The sequence below is a fragment of the Ascidiella aspersa genome, chromosome 2 (assembly GCF_963924565.1).
Source record: "Ascidiella aspersa chromosome 2, kaAscAspe10.2, whole genome shotgun sequence".
In the NCBI taxonomy this organism is placed as follows: Eukaryota; Metazoa; Chordata; class Ascidiacea; order Phlebobranchia; family Ascidiidae; genus Ascidiella; species Ascidiella aspersa.
The window spans coordinates 38935167-38953915 of record NC_139448.1 but is presented as its reverse complement, the minus strand read 5'-3'; the positions used below and the strand labels follow the sequence as shown (position 1 = coordinate 38953915).

General features: G+C 36.1%; 1 protein-coding gene across 1 annotated transcript; it reads left to right on the top strand.

Annotated features, from left to right (window-relative positions):
• The first annotated feature begins 110 nt into the window (after positions 1 to 110).
• LOC146165684 (lysosomal alpha-glucosidase-like) lies at positions 111 to 17600 on the top strand. The gene is made up of 23 exons (XM_083381000.1): positions 111 to 333; positions 2197 to 2361; positions 2863 to 2886; positions 3446 to 3496; positions 3967 to 4095; positions 4385 to 4488; positions 4869 to 5063; positions 5789 to 5937; positions 6350 to 6485; positions 7037 to 7180; positions 7485 to 7635; positions 8383 to 8621; positions 8965 to 9096; positions 9373 to 9486; positions 10311 to 10427; positions 10957 to 11041; positions 11464 to 11578; positions 12262 to 12430; positions 13193 to 13427; positions 13967 to 14123; positions 15287 to 15566; positions 16588 to 16731; positions 17541 to 17600. The coding sequence occupies exons 1-23, from the start codon at positions 111 to 113 to the stop codon at positions 17598 to 17600; spliced, it is 3318 nt and encodes a 1105-aa protein (XP_083237126.1).
• Positions 17601 to 18749: the final 1149 nt, after the last annotated feature.

Genomic DNA, 18749 nt, shown 5'->3' with positions numbered 1-18749 from the left:
AACAGATTTGAGTAATTTTTGTTTCAAGTACAAAATTAAAATTTTAAATAATTCAATTACTTTTTTTTTTACAATTTAAACTTTTCCTTGAACAAATCCCCCAGCAGATCATGAAAATAATTCTTTCCCTTGCCGGGATTTTATTCCTGGCCATTCCGGCCACCTTGGCCTACACGGCGGCCAACTGCCCCTCCATGGTTCCCGAGTGGAACCGGATCGACTGCCACCCGGAACCCGGTTCCACCGAAAGTTCCTGCGCAGCCAGGGGGTGCATGTGGTGCGAGGCGAGCGTCGAAGGACCCCCCTGGTGCTTCTACGATGATGACGCAAGTAAGTGGAAAATTTATTTTGTCAGTTTTGTAAACAAACTAAATCCATGGATTGACTTGTGTTGAAATTAAAAGGTTTTTATCGAGCATTTTTGTAACTAAATTGGATTTTTTATCTTTTTTTAACATAAAACAATATTCTTGCTAAATTTTGCATTTTGCTGTTTTTTTGTTGATTTAAAAATTCACTTCTATATAGTCGCTGTCATTTCCCTAACGTGAATCTGTCAGGGTCTGCAGCTTTTTGGAGCTCATTTCACTTTGCGTTTGCGTCATGTTGAGATAACTTCTAATTCGAGTCAGTTTGAATAAAGACAAGTTAAGTCATTATTTGTGCAAGTCAATTTTTAAATCAAGTCCTTGTAATAAAAATAAAACGCTATACTATTATAATTAGTAAACTCGTCCGACACACCTCCACTAAGAAACAACAAAAACTCAACGTTGCAAGCAAAATTATTTTAAAAAAATAACTAAAAATGTTGTTATTTGTCCAAAGTACTTTCATCCAAGTTATAGTCTTTACAACGCTGCTTTTTAGACCCACCTTTTTATATGACGTTTATTCCGCTCTAAAGTTTTTAAAGTAAACATAAATTGAGTTAAAAATATCTTTAAACTTGTGTAATTTTATTTTGAAATATTTTTTTAAATTATAGATACCCAATTTTTTTTGGTTTTATTTCATAACCATATTAGAAAATCAAATATTGTTCAGATGAAAAAATGTAGACCAGGTCATTTTAGATCCATAGGAATTAACGTTTGGTAAATAACCTGGGCGTTTTGGGTTAAGCAAATACACCACTAAAAATTCATAATTTGGAAAAAAATTTGTCGCTCTTGTCAAACACAGGGTAAAATTTTAAAGATGACGTCACTAATTTACGTCATGGAACAAATAACCTCTAAAAATTTACTGTGATTAGTTGTAAGTGGGATGTCCGATGGAACTTTAGTTCGACACAGATAGTTTTAAATAAAGTGTTAACAGCAAAAAAGTGGCGCAACTGAAAAAATGTCGGTTTTAAAGGGTGCACAGGCCCCTAAAATCAAACATTACCGAAAACTCAACAAACGTCGCAAAATACTAATCTCGTGTGTTCGCAGCGCCAACTAACGACGAGTGTACAACGTGTAATATATGTTATTTAAAACCGTCACTCTACCAATAGGTAGAAATCGGTCTTTATGTGTAAACGGAGTATTTTTGTAAGTCGACGATGTTTAACAAAGTCTAATTTCTACTGGATGTTACAAAAAATTGGTAACATTCGCCAAGAAAGTGTATTCTGAATCAGTACCACGCACACCATGCTGGCAAAATGGCAACAACGACCCATCTCTGAAGCACAATTGGCTGCGAAGTCGGTTAAAAACAAACCGAGTCCGACCAAATGTGCCCTGAGTTAAGATCAAACTCAACTTGTACTTTAGTTATTTAACTAAAAAAATATAGAGATTTAGCAATCCACCCATAGGGTATACCTAATCCAATCACAATATATAAGGTTGAAAATATTTCACCACATATATTCTATCATACAATTTACAAATTGCGCACGTCGTACTCGGGTAGCCCTACGTAGTCTTATTTCACCCATTTACGTAACTAATTACGTGCATATTCAGCAATCCAGTCATAGGGGTGTCATATAATTCATTCACTCACAACACATGGTTCGAAAATATCCACCATATAATATTTCACAACTTACAATTTTCGGCCTTATCAATTTCGAAATTTGGTATTGCGCATGCGCACGTCGGACTCCCGATTTCTCCACAGCCCTGGTGCAAATAAGGCCTACCATGTGCAAACATTGCCAGAAATAAATCAAGCATCAAAATACTAACCTCGTGTACTCAACAGCGCCACCTGGCGGCGAGTGCACATCGTGTAATTCGTGCTCGAACAAATTGGATTGCTACCCTGAAGCTGGATCAAGCGAGGGAGGCTGCTACGACCGTGGGTGCCTCTGGTGCCCATCTAATATAAACGGAGAACCTTGGTGCATCACGCCCTCAGACGGTAAGGTCCTGGGTTCGAATCCCGGTGAAGGAGAGGGTGCTTGGAAATTGTTTTTGCGCTTGTAAAGTGGTTGTGGTTGGAGTTTCTGTACCTACAATACAAGCTGTAATTAGCTTATATGGAAAACTATTTAGCATATGTCATTTCTGTGATACTGTATAAAGCAATATTCCATTCTGAGAATATTTCGACTTTCTTGTATGACTCATTGACTTATACAAGAAAGTCTAAAGTATATTGCTCCAATTTGAATTCATTGTCGTCATTAACTTTCAACCTCTTTGCTGGAGTGGAACCCTATGGAAACATGCCACTGGCTCGAGGAACCCCAGTGCAATAATTTGGTTGTATCATGTATGCATGCAGCTAAACAATTTAGAAGTTGCGCAACCCTGGTTGAAAACCATGTAGGCTATAAGGGCGAGGAGAAATCTTCATTTTAATATATTCAGTTTGCATTCCTTCTAAAAAATGTTTATTTTAACATTTATTTTGTTTCAGGCGTTTCTACAACTCCACCGACAGGTAATCAACTGTTGATAATAATGCAAATGAGTGTTTAAATGCACTTGAGGCAATGTTTATAAAAGACACGGCAAAAATGAATTATTTCGGCAAAATTGCTTTATTTTTTATGAAAATAACTTTGTTTAAATTAAACTTTTTGAAATAAATACTTTTATTAAAATTAGTGCATTTATGTCTATTAATGAATGTAACAAAATGCTACACTTGTTTTGTTTTTGCTGCGAAATATGGACACGTGTTCAATGATTTTATAAGTTAACATTTATTTATAATTTGACTTTTTTAAATGACCTAGACTTGCTTTTTGTCGCAAAATACTTGACTTTGACTTAAGTCGTATAAAAAACACCTTTTAGCAATATTCGAATTTTTTGAACTTTTTTTTATTTTTTTAATATTTATTTTTTTTCTTTGTTAACATATACTTATATTTTTTCATTTTTTAGCCCTTCACTGGTAATTTATTTTTAGTTTTGAAACTTGTATTTATTTTTCCTGTTTGAACACGTACTTTTATTTTTCTTTAACATTTATAATCATTGCTATTTACTTGTAGGAGGATCCACAACGAGCCCGGCTGTGACAAACACGCCACCTAGTGGAGGAAGTAAGTACAATTTGACTTTAATCTTGACTTTTTTAATTGTTTTAAAATACTTTAATTTATATCTGCAACCGCTAATTCTGAACAGCATACTTAAGCAAGGGCATATCCGTTTTTTAGGAATTTAAAGGCGATTATTTTAGGAGTTAGAAAGCCGTTTCTGTTTGAATTACAGCTTAAGGAGACAATAAGCTTAGCTTTTTTCAGAAAAACTTAAAAAAACCTTTAGATATTAGTATTAATATATTCAAATCCTGCTGAAAAATTTGGTTAAAAAGTAAGGCTTTGGTCAGATTAGGTTTCTAACGAAAGTGTGTAAATTCAAAAGTACAAGATGGACCTAAAATTCAAAATGTAAAATGTCATCTAATATCTTAATTAATTATTAAACCTATACCTTATGCAAATTGTGTCATTTAGTATTAAAAATAGGTTTATGTCACATTTAATAACTGATTACTTACCTCCTCCAGGCTGCTCCATCCAGAGGTTGGATTGCTTCCCGGAAGCAGGATCCAGCGAGTCCGGATGTTACAGCAGAGGATGTCTTTGGTGTCCATCACAAGTTGCAAATGAACCCTGGTGCATCGTGCCAGAAGGAGGTGAACATCTTATTTTTATCCAATAAGATTTATAAACGTTATAAATAGAGATATTGTTGTAGTTAAATCAGTTTCAGTATAAAACATGCCTCGTGCCTCGCAAACAAACATTTAAACATTAAATAAATGTGTTTTCAAGTATGAATGGACAGTCAATTTAAAAATGGTTAACCTGTCAGGACTTGCGTTTTAAAGGTTCTCCAAAACAAACCAGTTCTAGGCTCTTGAGTATATATCTTACAATTGCTTCGACAAAATCGCCTGTTTTATAAACCGACTATTTCACCAGGCACTCTACCGCCATCTACCGGAGGTGAGTGTCCCTCTGATATTCCGGTGGAAAACCGTATCGATTGTTGGCCAGGTGGTGGCGCTACACAGGCAGGATGTGAGGTGAGACAAAAACTAAATATATTTAATTCGGCAAAATTGAATATTTTTTACCTATTTAACAGAAATTTAACAAAAAATGCCATATATAGGAACAAGCAACTAAATCGTCTTTGAAATAAATAAACCATATTTCAGGATGCTGGTTGCATCTGGTGCGAGAGTAGTGCGGCATGGTGTTTTTTCAACACCACAAACTTACCAGAAGCCAACTGAAACCCACAATACACCATATTTCAGACAACTGACACCCTACTTTAACAAAATGCACCAAAATTCAGGATGCTGGTTGCATGTGGTGCCAGAGTAGCGCGGCCTGGTGTTTTTTCAACACCACAAATTTACCAAAAAACAAATAAAAAACAAAATACACCATATTTCAGGATGCTGGTTGCATCTGGTGCGAGAGTAGCGCGGCCTGGTGTTTTTTCAACACCACAAACTTACCAGAAGGAATTCCCGACGAAGATCGAGTGAACTGCATTCCCGAAGGAGGATTTTCCCCTGCCACGTGTGAGGAACGAGGATGTGTTTTCGCTAGTGCGAATTCGCCGGACGCGCCAATGTGCTACTTCCACGTGGGTTGACCTTGAAGTCTAAATGACGTTCAAAGGCTTGTTAGTAGAGAATATGGTACCAATAACACAATAGCAAACTTTGTTGTTTTTAATACTATTATCGTCATAGGATTAAAACGTGCTTAGTTCAAGTCTTGAAAACTGGCTAATTGTTTACACTAGTTTTAAAAACGTTTACTGGATTCGTAAAATATTCTTTTAAATTTTTACTTAAGACTTATTTACACTGGCAACGGTCAAAACATCGACAGAAATGTTTCCCAATTTGGTCTGTTGGAAAATTTGTTGCTTTCATTACAGAAACTACAGTTTGGCTACTCAGCTTTTAATATAATAACAAAGCCATATTTTTCCAAAAAAATTTGGCTTAGTTTGAGCATGTAAAAAGTATTCTGAACGCCAATCCACGTGCTTTCAAAAACTACATAAAAATTGTTGTGGCTTTGCGATTTTTATAAATATTACTCTGCTTTAATTATTGACTTGTCAAAAAAATCCTGGGCACAGCTTGTAAAATCGCTATGTAGGCTAAAAAACTTGCATTTCCCTATAGGCGAGTTTTGCCAAGCACCCATATTTTGCAAAAAGTGTTATACGAAATACGATTCATTAATTATGTTCATTTTATTTAATCTTCAAACCTTCATTTTAAAATTTAAGTGCCATAAGGTTCGTACCTCAAGTTTTATCAGATTTCGTTTTATTATTTCACCCGATGAGCGCAGGGCGACGGTTACGGATATCGGATGAGAGAAGAGCCAACAGCTACATATAACGGCTACCTCGTTACGCTTGATCGCATCCAGGGTTCGACCTTGTTCGGGAATGACGTCGACACTTTGACCTTGCAAGTGACCTTCGACACGGAAAGCAGGTTAGCGATGTTGTAAACAATTTTTTTTCTCGAAAAGTCGAAGAAGTCTTTTTGACTAAATAACAAATCAAATCCTTGTTAAAGAAATTACACGTTAATATATTAAAATTGGTCTCACTATGAGCAATAAATCAACTAAAATACTAAAAACGTAATATACACCAAGCAAATTGTTTTATGCGCAACAATTAAGATATATAACCAAATTTTATAGCAAGTGCTGAATGAAAACACTTCATTTCAGCCTAAGTCATTTGTCTAAAAGACTTAAGTCAAGTCATTTGAAAACAGTGACTTAAGTGCATTAACTTAGTTACAACACTGATACTATTCAACTTAACTTGCCAGGTCATTAAACTACGCCACATTAAAAAAGTAACGCCTTCTTACCCTAAACTTGTTGTTCCCCCAGACTGCACATCAAGTTCTTCGACCCTGCTAACGACCGGTTCGAAGTACCCCTCGAAATTCACGGAGCTGACCCCTCACCCCCTGCTGACCCACTCTATGACATCACATTCGTCAACGACCCAGTCTTCTCCTTCAAAGTAATCAAGTTGTTTAAATAAATTGCCGAAGCAATAATAAGACATACATCATTTTAATTAAATTCTACGCTGTCATATTTAAACTTGATATTTTTTCCGCCGCAAAAAAAGGTTGAGAAACACTAATTTAAAAAATCCGAAAATACCATTATATTTTCCAATGAACATTTTATTATTGGCTGTAGTGTATTTGGGGGACGTAACTGATTAGAAAAAGGTAAACTTTTTCATTCATAAAACGTCGCATTTTTAAACCTGGGCTGTGGAGTCAAAAATGACCCCATAAATTTAAGTCACAATACTAATAGACTTCAGAAAGATACTGATTTCGGTCAAAAAATTTGAAAGTGAAATAGAGTCTAATTCATTCAGTGCAAAACCGTTTTATTTTTGATTACACTAATTTCTTTGAAAAAAGATTACTTCTTAAATATACACTAATATTTCAAGTTGGCTTTTATTGGCCCCCCAAAACTAGTTTATGTACCCCCAAGGGGTCCATGGACCCCAGTTTAAGAACTCCTGATTTAAACGTCCTCTTATTTATCCAGGTGACCAGGAAGTTAACCGGTGCTGTCCTGCTGGATACTTCTCTCGGGGGATTCACCTTCAGTGATCAGTTTCTTCAGTTTCCCACCAAAGTTCCATCGACGACAATCCTCGGGTTTGGAGAACACGAACATCAAACTATTAACGTGAGTTGCTGAATACAACGCTACTGGCTTAATATGTCCTGAATTCTTTAATTATTTCCTTATTTGACATGTATCAATGGCAAAATAAGCCGCAACGGCCTGGAATAGTTTAACATACCCAGGTTTGTCATTCTGTGCAAGATTCATTTTATGTCATGGTTTGTCTTTATCTCACAACTTACTTTAGGTAATTGTATATTTTTATATGGTTTTGTGAGTAAGTCGTATAAATATAAGGTTGTCCCCTATTTCAAATTTTAACTCACTTTCCCACTTACTTTACATTATATATTTTTGTTCCCAGCACTCTTTTGATTGGTCTGGCTGGGGGATGTGGAGTAGAGACCAACCTCCGGACCCCAAAGCCAACCTCTACGGAGTCCATCCCTTCTACATCATGGTGGAAGAGGATAACAACGCACATGGAGTGTTCTTCCTAAACTCAGCAGCACAAGGTTCGAATAAGTACTAGAAAATGTCAAAATCGTTGGAATAAGTCCCCCAAAATGCCAAAATCGTTAAAATATGTCCAAAAAATGTTAAAATCGTTTAAATAAGCCCAAACAAAATGTCAAAAACGTTGGAAGAGCATCCTAAACGCAAAGTACAAAGACAAATGTCTTGTCAGTGGTTTAAAAGGCAAATCACAGGTTTTGTAAGACGTGAATTCATTGAACTTACACAAGATGCTTTCGCAGAGGATGACCGAAATCAGTAAGCGTGTTCAGGATTGTAGTTATACCGGTATGACCGGAGGTGGTCAGTTCGAACCTCGCCGCAGGCTAGTTGCTTTTCTTAACCAAAAATATCCAAAATATTTGTTTAAGTTTCATCAGATAACGCATACACTAATAGTGACTAACCTTAACCAACCCCCATTGGTGTTCAGACATAACCTTGACACCAGCTCAAGTGGTTAACAACTATAAGTTCCATAAAAAAGTATTTCAACATCTTATAAATTAAATTAAGGTTTATTTCTTCCGTTTGCCTCAGCAGTATATATACACTTACAATCAGTGCCTTTTTACGACGTTGAAAATGATTAAAGATTTATTCGAAATGTCCAAAATGATACCTACTTATGTATGGGCTTTCATTCTACGTCTAACTACAACCTCCAGTCATTATGCTCCAAAACTTAAGTTCGAATTTTTTTTTATATATTTAAAAATTGACCCCAAACCTCCTTATTTTTCCAGACATAACCCTGACCCCAGCCCCAGGACTGGTTTACCGAACAATCGGGGGTATTTTGGACATCTACGTGTTCCTTGGACCCGAGCCCAACTCGGTAGTGGAGCAGTACAGCACCGCTGTAGGGCGCACCTTCATGCCCCCCTACTGGTCCCTTGGCTTCCAACTATGCAGATACGGATACGGTTCGCTGGCTAAAGTCCAGGAGACTGTGTCACGCATGGATGCTTACGACATACCGCTCGTAAGTCACATAAATAAGGGAACGAATTTTTAATTTTTTGTCAAGAATTAAAAAAAACAAAAAGCTATTTTGGGCGGAACACTTTAAAAAGATTTTTGTTGTGCTTTTGATATACTTGCTATATGGCGAGTTTCATTTAATTCGAGAAAATTCTTCCCAAACACATTCTTACTTGGCCGCTTTTAAATATTTTGAGTTCCTGAGGCCTGAACATGAATTTCAAGTTCTGCAGGTTTTCTGAGAGTTTTTTTACAAACTGAGTTCGACTTTCAGCATTGTATCAAACCCAAAAATCATTGTGACCGAGTCAAATATCTATAATATTAAGTCTAAACCAACACAGGACGTTCAATATGGTGACATTGACTACATGGACGAACAAAGGGACTTTACCTACGACCTTGAGACGTACGCTGGCCTCCCCGAATATGTGGAAGAACTGCAAGCTGGGGGAAAGCATTACGTCATCATTTTGGTACGTCATCAAGTACAAACCAGTGTTGGAATAATTAGTCATTGTTATGAAATGACTTGAGTTGACTTAAGTCATTATTTTGAAATGACTTGTTTAAGTAATTGTTTTATAATGACTTGGCTTAAGTCATTGATATTAAATGACTTGACTTAAGTCACTATTTTGAAACGACTCAAGTCATTGCTATGAAATATATATGTATATATGTATGTATGCATGTATGTAATTATAGACACAAAATGGCGACCGATTTCAATTTATACTTTGGTGTTACAGGACCCGTGCATTACAAAGGACGACCCGCCGGGGACTTACCCTGCTTACGACATCGGCGAACAAATGAAAGTGTGGGTCATGAAGTCGGACGGGGTCACGCCCTTGGCTGGAAAGGTCAGTTCAAGGTCAAATAAATCAAGTGCCTGATAAAATGGACATTGGATGAAATGACACATTTTTGGAGCCTTTATTTATTTCTTGGCATCGCAGTGGTAATTTTAAAAGGCAAATAACTCTATTAAAATTTCTATTCCCTAAATGTTGGATATTTTTATGTATCAGTGAACTCACTTGGCTTCCCATTAAAGTTTTGTGAACTGACATGTTTTTGCATTGTTTAGATTCGAGTAATCTTTCGATTCGACCCGAAGCTTATTAACTTTAGTAACTTAACTCCGCTCCCATTTTATAAAATATTCAAGACCGTACATTAATGTTTTGCTAACTGCGGATTTAAAAAAAAACACTTTGTGAAAGCCATAATGAAGTAAACCGATTAATTGACCAATTGGTATGTAATGCAAGGCAGGCTACAAAACTCACCTGTAGTGAGGTTCGAACCCACGACCTCGGTAAGCCTGGCCCTTCTCGTACAAAATAATAGATAAAAAGTTATGCAAATACACAAAAAGTCCTACTTTTAAATCCATACTATGCTTCAATATGTTAAAATATTTAAGCTTTATAACAAAAAAGATGACACATGGTGGTTAGAAGAAAATTTTCAGTTATTAGTAGTTTAATGTCTTAGCACAAGCGAGTTCTTTTAATGTGTTTCATTTTTTTACTGAGCAGTGTCACAGGTTTAAACGACGCAGCTTTTCACGGCTAAACCGACGTACCGGTAACCTACATTAGTTTGTTTCTACCCATATTAAAGTAAAATGTTGTTGACCAGTGCTCAAAACTGACCCACATCCTGTATCCACCTTCCACAGGTCTGGCCTCCCGGTGAGTGTGTGTTCCCTGACTACACGAACCCAGACTCTGAACCTTGGTGGACCGAGCAATGCAAGGACTTCCACGACATCATCAACTTTGATGGGCTCTGGATCGTGAGTTTACGCCAGTGTTGTAATGACTTTTAATTACTTAACTTAAGTCACTGTTTTTAAATGACCTAAATTTTTGAGGAAGATGACTTGAATTGACTTAAGTTTTTTAAACAAATGAATTGCCTTAACTTAAGTTACTGTTTTTAAATATACTTGACTGGTTATTTTTTACTTGAGTTATTGCAAATAATCGGACGAGTTTGTCAATTTTAACAGTTTAATTTTTGTAAAAAGGATTTTACTTCTCTAATTTATGCTCCAATTATGACTTAACTGGGAATCGACTTCGTATTTCTTAAAAAATAGTTGACTTGGGCTTAAGGTATTTTGCAATCGACTTGACTGGGGCTTCAGTCATTCAAAATAACTTGTTTAGAACAATGGTTTACACGTATGAACAAATTATTACAGCTGATGAACAAAATTAAGTTACAAATTAAAAATGGCTTCCAAAGCCTGCAGGCTTGGCACCAACAAGTAACACAATACTAGGCTACATCATCACTGTAAAACCATGTTTTGTTTTCAGGATATGAACGAGCCGGCGAACTTTGGATATGGAAGCGTTGAAGGGTGCGAGGAAAACAACCTTAACAACCCGCCATATGCTCCAAGTAATTGCATGACAAGAAAACTAAGTTTTAGGGCCCGTTTACACTATAGCTGCGCTGAGCCGGGCGTAAAAATCGCTCCAAAACGTTACGTTTTTTCCAGCTGCTCGGGGCTTGAGTTTAGTGAAGCGTGGAAAGCTCGCCACAATAGATTTTTTTACGCTTTGCTCAGCTTGGTGAAGCTGTAGTGTAAACGGGCCTTTACAGACAACATCATACAATTAGGCTTGATATTGACTATCCTATTAAAGACAGTAGTTCCGAACCAGACTTTTTTTTTAACGTGGGCAACAAATGTTAAATGTAACATTTTATGTTAAAATAATTATACAAAAAAAATTGAAAAAACTCTTTTTAATTGATGTATGAACGACATTTTAGTGGTTTTAAAAAAACGACCCCCCTAACAAACATTTTTATCGCAGATATTTGGGGGACTCTCCCCGACAAGTCTGTTTGTCCGGACGCGAAACACACAATCGGAAGCCATTATGACGTACACAGCTTGTATGGATGGAGTCAAGCCAACGTCACAATGATGTGAGTGTGATGACATAATGTCGAACTTTTTTTGTTAAATCTTTTCAACGATTTTAAATGATTTCTAATAACTTTATTGTCTTGTTAATTGGAACACTTATATTTCGACTTGACTTGTTAGTTAAATTACCTGATTTTGACCGCTTCTAACAACCTGAACATTGTTGTTTATTTCACCAAAACTTTTATTTAAACAAGTCATTTTGAAACCACCACGGTCCAAATCAAGTCATTTTTAAAAGAACCTTATTCCAAGTCAAGTCTTTTTGCTAAGTCAAGTCATAATTCGAGCAAGTCCTGTCATAAAAAATAAATGTTAAACTATTGAAATTGGTAAATTCGTCTGATTATGGGCAATAACCCAAATAAAAAATAACACAAAACGCAATATATAGCAAGCCTAATTTTTATGTGCAAACTCTCAGATGAGTAATTCAATTTAAAAAAAATGCTTTATGAAAACACTGCTTTACAACCTAAGTCATTTTGCCCAAAATACTTAAGTCAAGTCATTTGAAAAGAGTCAATGACTTGATCCGAGTAATTACAAAACTGCTTTGTCTTGTCACTGTTACAACTTGACTCTAACAATTTAAACCAACTTTTTCCTTGCATAAACCTTGTACTAAGATCTGCGGACAATTTAAACCAACTTTTTCATTGCTTTCACATCTTCTATTAAGATCTGCAGTGGCGACCACAGGCAAGCGTCCTTTCGTTGTCAGCCGAAGCACGTTCCCTGGTTCAGGTCAATGGGCAGCTCACTGGTTGGGAGACAACAACTCAGATTGGCACGATCTCAGGATGTCCATCATAGGAATGCTTGAGTTCAACTTATTTGGGATACCATACGTGAGTTGATCATATAAATATTGCAAGTTGATCATATCAATGTTTGTAACACTGTTCGTGAGTGGATCATATTTGACCGCGAGTCTACACTGAAATAAAAACTTTGACGTCGTTTATTATGTAACCTTCATTTGTAGAAGCATCAAATGGGTATATTCGTGAGTGTAATACGACATGGATAATTCACCTTTCACCTAAAAGCATTCCATAAATAAATTTAGGTGAACGTTTTTTAATATTTAGAAAGTAGCAGTGCTGTAATGTCTTAAATCACTGACTTTACTTAAGTGCACTTAAGTCACAGTTTTTCAATGGCTTGTCTTGAAATTGACTTGCTCGGATAACAACTTGACTTGGGACTTGAACAACCGATGACTTGGACTGTGACTTAACTAGTTATTTTTACAAAACTTGACTTTGACTTCAGTTAATTTTTAAATGACTTGGCTGGTACTTAAGTAATTTCAAAATGACTTGTTTTCCAAAACCACTTGAAAATAGATTTGGTTATTCCTAAGAGATTTTCTCACAGACAATACATTTGGCTTATCTTGAAAGCTATACATTCAGCTCAAGAACAATTTGTTTTACGGTGCTTTTTAGAACTTTTTTGAACCTGAATTACTAAGTCAAAATCGTTTTCAGTTTTAAAATGTGTATTTTTTTACCACAAATGCATCCAGACCTTGCTAATTTATCCAAACATCTCGCCAAAACCACTCGAATTAAACCTAGCCACCATGAACGGTTGTTTTCACACAGATCGGTGCCGACATCTGCGGATTTAACGGCAACGTTGACGAAGAGTTGTGTGCAAGATGGATGGAGCTGGGAGCCTTTTACCCCTACGCCAGGAACCACAATGGCATCGGATACAGCGAACAGGATCCAGCAGTTTTCGGACCCGATTTTGCTCAAAGATCAAAGGACGTCCTTCTTATAAGATACACCCTTCTTCCTTATCTGTACACCCTCTTCCATAAAGCCCATGTAACTGGTAGGTTTAACACACAAAAAAAATTGAATACTACACAAAACTGCTGGTGAAAAAAGATATAAAAACTTTCCAAACCAAATTTTATCGAAACTTTTCAAAAGACTTAACCGGACTTCCTCCGTCTAACTACATTCTTCTTCTTTACATACAAATCCCGTGCAACCGATACTTTTAAAAATACGCGCATATTTACAGTAGTGTGGAATAGAGATGTTCCATGCGATATTCTTCCAATATTTTACAGATTCAACTGTAGTAAACTTGCTCCTTAATTACTTGAATTGTCTTGAATAACTGATGTTCTTCACTGAGACTTTTTTGTTTTTGTTGTTTTATAACTGGGACTTGAATCATTGAGTTAAATATTACGAATTACATTTTACTTTAGTGCTTTCATTGGGGCAACTACTGGCTTGAACTTCATTAGCTATTTAGAGAAAAATAAATGATTAGATTTCCATGCGGCGTGTTTACAACATTGTGCTACAACTCCGTTTTTATTATTTTCAAAAAAATTCAACCTTTACATTTTTGTTCAGGTCGCGGAGTGGTGCTTCCCCTTTCGTTCGAATTTATCCACGACAAAACGACTCACAGCATCGATCAGCAGTTCCTCTGGGGACCCGGATTGCTGTTCTCTCCCGTGCTTTATCAAGGCGAATCTACAGTGAACGCTTACTTCCCTGACGCTAGATGGTGAGCTTAAATCAGTAACCAAACTTTTTTTTATCCCGGCGAAACTTTAGTGCACGGCTACTCAACTATTTTTAGCAAAGGTCCAGTTACAAAAGTTGAAAATTTGCTTAGGTCAGTTATAGCTCTCATGAAATAATTTACAGTCAAACAAAATGTAATACGGTATAATTTACATATGTCCTTTGCTTCGAATGAGAATTCTGTAAAAATGTTCGTTACTAGAAAGAGGTATTCAATGAACAGCAGGAATTGTTTGCCAAGAAAAAAACAAATCACAAGTAAATACTGAGACAGATAAGGTCCGGATTCAACACTAAAAAGGTCCGGATTCATACCGCTGTCCGCCAGTTGAGTAGCCCTGCTTTAGTGGAACTTCGCGGTTGCTAGATGGTGAGCTTAAAGCAGTCACCAAACTCTTTTATAAAGGGCGGGTTAACTTTAAGGCCGAATCCCCACCAGTTAGTCAAACACGCTTCAAAGCAAACTGTTCGAGCCTAATGAACTGGAACGGTGTTTCTTTAGTTATCGCGTCTCTATCTTGACCAAATCTTGACACAACGCAGTCAGTTACGAAAAAAAAAATCGTAAAAATATCTTGCACAAGGTCAGCAAGATTTTTCGATTAAGATGTCATAAAACAAGACGGAGAAAACCTGCTGTTTTTAGTCAATTAGGCCTTCATGGCCCCTTGAACTAATCAAAGTAGCCCACAGGAGCCAATAAGTTTAAAAACCATTTGCTGAAAACTTGCTGTTTTGGATGAAACGAACTTAAAATTGTTCCTAAAATCGAATTTTGATTGAAAATAAGACAAAACAGCAAGTCCAGCCACGCTAGTAATTAAAGTCAGACAATTTATTTGAGTGGGAATAAAATACACGGGTTATATATATTTCGCCAGCATACCTAAGGAAATAACCAAACAGTATTCAGAAGATTAAAACAAATTTGGAAGTATATTTTGATTCTTTGAATGCAACTTTTAAATCTTCCGTATTTTCTTTGATGATTTGGATGCAACGTTTAAATCTTTTCTGATACAACATTTAATTTTTTTTATGTAGAAACTACAGGTTAAAAAAACATTTTTTAAAACCAAAAAAAATTCGAAGTAGAATTTGATGCTCAACTTTTAAATATTTTTCATATTTTTTTCTGCCCAGGTACGATTACCATAATGGGGTCCAGGTTGGGGCCCGGGGAAAGTCCCTTTCAATATCTGCGCCACTCGGCACAATCCCCATCCATATTCGAGGGGGAACAGTTATCCCGACCCAGGAACCGGCCAAGAACACCGTGGCGTCCAGGAAAAACCCTTTCGGCCTCATCGTGGCCCTGGACGACCAGATGACGTCATCAGGGGAGCTGTACTGGGACGAGGGGGATTCCCTGACACCCCTAGAATCAGGGGCGTACGCGCTCTTCAAGTTCACGGCCCAGAATGTGAGTTTATCGTAACCGGGGCATAACTGGGGCGATAGAAAATAGTTATTTATTAAATTGGCCAAAAAAATTGTTAGTTTTTAATTCAACGTAAGTTAAAAAATTTTATATAATTTAAATTTAAAAAAATGTACAAAATGCACTTTAGTGTCTGAATTGATCAAAATTTCCCAAAACAATTTCAAGGCAAAATCCGATACGAAATATATGTAGGAATTTCAGGCACGGTTTCCGATTTCTACTTCGTATGGTGAATTTATCAAAAGTAGCAGGTTAACACTTCTCAACACTGAAGCACGTTTTGGTAAGAACAACCGCTCCGACACTTCTATAGTTTTAATCTTTTTTCCATATCGTAAGATCCGAGCAAAACCACAAAAGTCGTAAAAAAGATCTAAAACAACTTTATTCAACAAGAGCCTGGAATAAACTAATCTTGAAAGTTTTACTTTAATTTATTTTGTTTGTAGGAGCACCCATTTGTTGTATAATCGCAAAACCGAAAATGTCAGCTGTCGTGATAAAATGACAAGTGTCTGATACTCCTTACATAAACCACATTTTTTAAATCAATATAGAAAGTTAAGCTATGATTTGCACCCTACGCAGCAAAACAAACTTAAAGGTGAACTTATCAAAACACAGCAGGTTAGCAACTGGGGGTAACCGAGTGATTAATGTTAAAGTACATTTGGACTTAACAGCCAGAAAAGAACAGCTTTGAGCCTTTAAATTTTTATATGTTTTGTTTGAGTATAGTAATAACTTTGTTGTCGCAATACTTTGTCCAAAATATCGGGTTTTGGAATAAAATGTCCATTTTTTCCCGATTTCCTAAAAAACATTTTTCGTAAGAATAACATTGAATGTTTTACTTTCATCTTTGTTTTATTTGAGCATAGTAATAACGTTGTTTGTTATGCGATCGCGATACTCTTTGCCCGAAATTTCCAATACCGGATAATTCTTATATAAACCAATTTTTTTCCCCATTTCCAACAAACACAACTTTCTTCCACAGAACGAACTGACCACGACCACTGAAGGAAGCGCTTCGATCATGTCCGGGGTGCTCATGGGTAAAATACAGATCATGGGGCTTGAGTTTGCACCAATCAGTGTGAGGGTTAACGGGGTACCCAAGCAGTTCAGCTACAGCAGCGGGGTAAGAAACAACACTTTGCTGCTGTTTTTGTTTGATTTTATCTGATTACGTCATCACTTATGGCGTGTGCTTTGGGCAAACATAACGTTTGGCATTTTTTAAACTATTGTAAAATCTGTGGAATACTATTTTAAAACACACATATTTTTTAGTGTAACGCGGAAGAAAGGCGTTTTTTGAGAACACACAATAAGACCTACAAAGCACTAATAAATACGTCATCACTTATGACGTGTGCTTTAGGCAAATAATGTTTTTAGACTGCTGTAAAACCTGTGGAATTTTTTTATGAAACTTGTACTCATAAAACTGCTTTAGTCCAAAAAATAAGAAAGGCCTCTTTTGTAAAGATCCTGTATCCAACTAAAAACTAAAGTTTTTGAGATATGAATAAATACGTTAAGTATAACTAATTTCAAAACCTCTATATTGGCAACAATAAGACAAGAGACAGACAAGTTTTTTGTGAAACATTTGCAACAATAGCAGTCAATAAGATCTCGATATCGCTGGCCAATTTAGCGGCTTCCTTACCAAGCTAGAATAATTTGAAACTTTAAGGTAGGGCTGAGTTAAGATAGTTTAAATATATTACGGCAGAGCTGATGTCATTTTAGGCCTCCTACTGTGGCGGCCTTGATGTTGAGGATGCAGTTTAATTTTTGCGTTCGATAGTTTGTTTATTTGCGCTAATTCTTGTGTGTGGCAAATAAAACTTACTTCACAATTACAGCTAACTTAAGTAGCATCTTGAATTAAGCTAAAATGTGGTTTAATTTGCTTTTTAACCTTCACTGTTACAATCGCAGGTCGCCACCATTGATTCTGCAAACGTCATAATGGATTCTTTCTTCCGAATCGATTGGTGATCGCTATGACGTAATAAATAAAAACAGTGGACGCCTTGTTCTGAGTCTCCATTTTTAAAACAACGGATTTCTGTTTAGTTTCGTAACTTTTCAACGTAGTTTCTCTTCTGTACCAAGATAACATCACACCAAAAACAATTTAGAAGAATATTTCCCCTTTGTAATACCACCGGAGCCTTGAGCCTTTTGGGGACAGGGTTAAAGGGTCTCCGGCATTATATAATTCTTCAAGTGTTTTTATATATAATAATTCTATTTTCTTTTAATTTCGATTTGTAAATGAAAATACTATTAAAACAAATGATATTGCTTGCGCGGCTATTTGTAATTGGAATATGTTTTTTTAACAAAAGTTTTGGCGGCACACTTCAGTTTTGCAAACACATTCTTCACCAAGATAACCTCACACCAAGAAAATATTGTAGCGTGCATTAGATATAGCCCAAGTTCACTTTTGCCCAGAACGCTCTATAGTTTCAAAGTAAAATTCGATAAAATTTCTAAAACTAAACGACAAATGCCTATAGCCAGTGGCAAAATAAGGCTCTTCAGTAAAATTTTTTTTTTTTAGTGGGATTCATCAGGCCATGCCATCCAACTAATATTTTTTCCAAGTTTACTTGTAAATCCAAGACGAATGTTTGTTTTTCCTTTAATAAGTATAAATATAAGGTATTCCTAGCATATCTGTGTACGACATCGAAAAACAATAACCTCATGTTTCTAACGTTTATGGTTGAGAGGAAGCATTATAACGTAATGTTTTCCGACAAAAAATATTATTCCTATTTCACCCCTTGGTATAACTGTACAAATTAATAATAGAACAAATAATGCGAGAAACCTACACCCTTGATAGGACAATTTGGGGAGTAGAATATGATTCTTTCGCTCACAGAAGCCCATATCTAGAAAGAATAAACATCAAACCAGAGTGGAGCGGACAAATATTAAAAAACAAGGAAATTTATTTAGAACTGGAGGTTGTAGTTAGACGTAGAATCAATATGAAAGCCCATACCGAAGTAGTAAGCATTTTGTGAACGTTTTAAATATTTTAGACTTTGAAGCGAGTTATTTAAAACGTTAAAAAACGCCACTACTTCTGTATAGTATATTTTTAAGCCTGCATGCTCAGTTAATCAGTTA

What these genes read in the sequence shown, in the direction of transcription:
- LOC146165684 (XM_083381000.1), top strand. Translation starts at nt 111, where the DNA reads ATGAAAATAATTCTTTCCCTTGCCGGGATTTTATTCCTGGCCATTCCG. An exon ending in ACGAACATCAAACTATTAAC is followed by an intron (nt 7,181 to 7,484) that starts GTGAGTTGCTGA and finishes TTTTGTTCCCAG; the next exon opens with CACTCTTTTGATTGGTCTGG. An exon ending in ATGCTTACGACATACCGCTC is followed by an intron (nt 8,622 to 8,964) that starts GTAAGTCACATA and finishes AAACCAACACAG; the next exon opens with GACGTTCAATATGGTGACAT.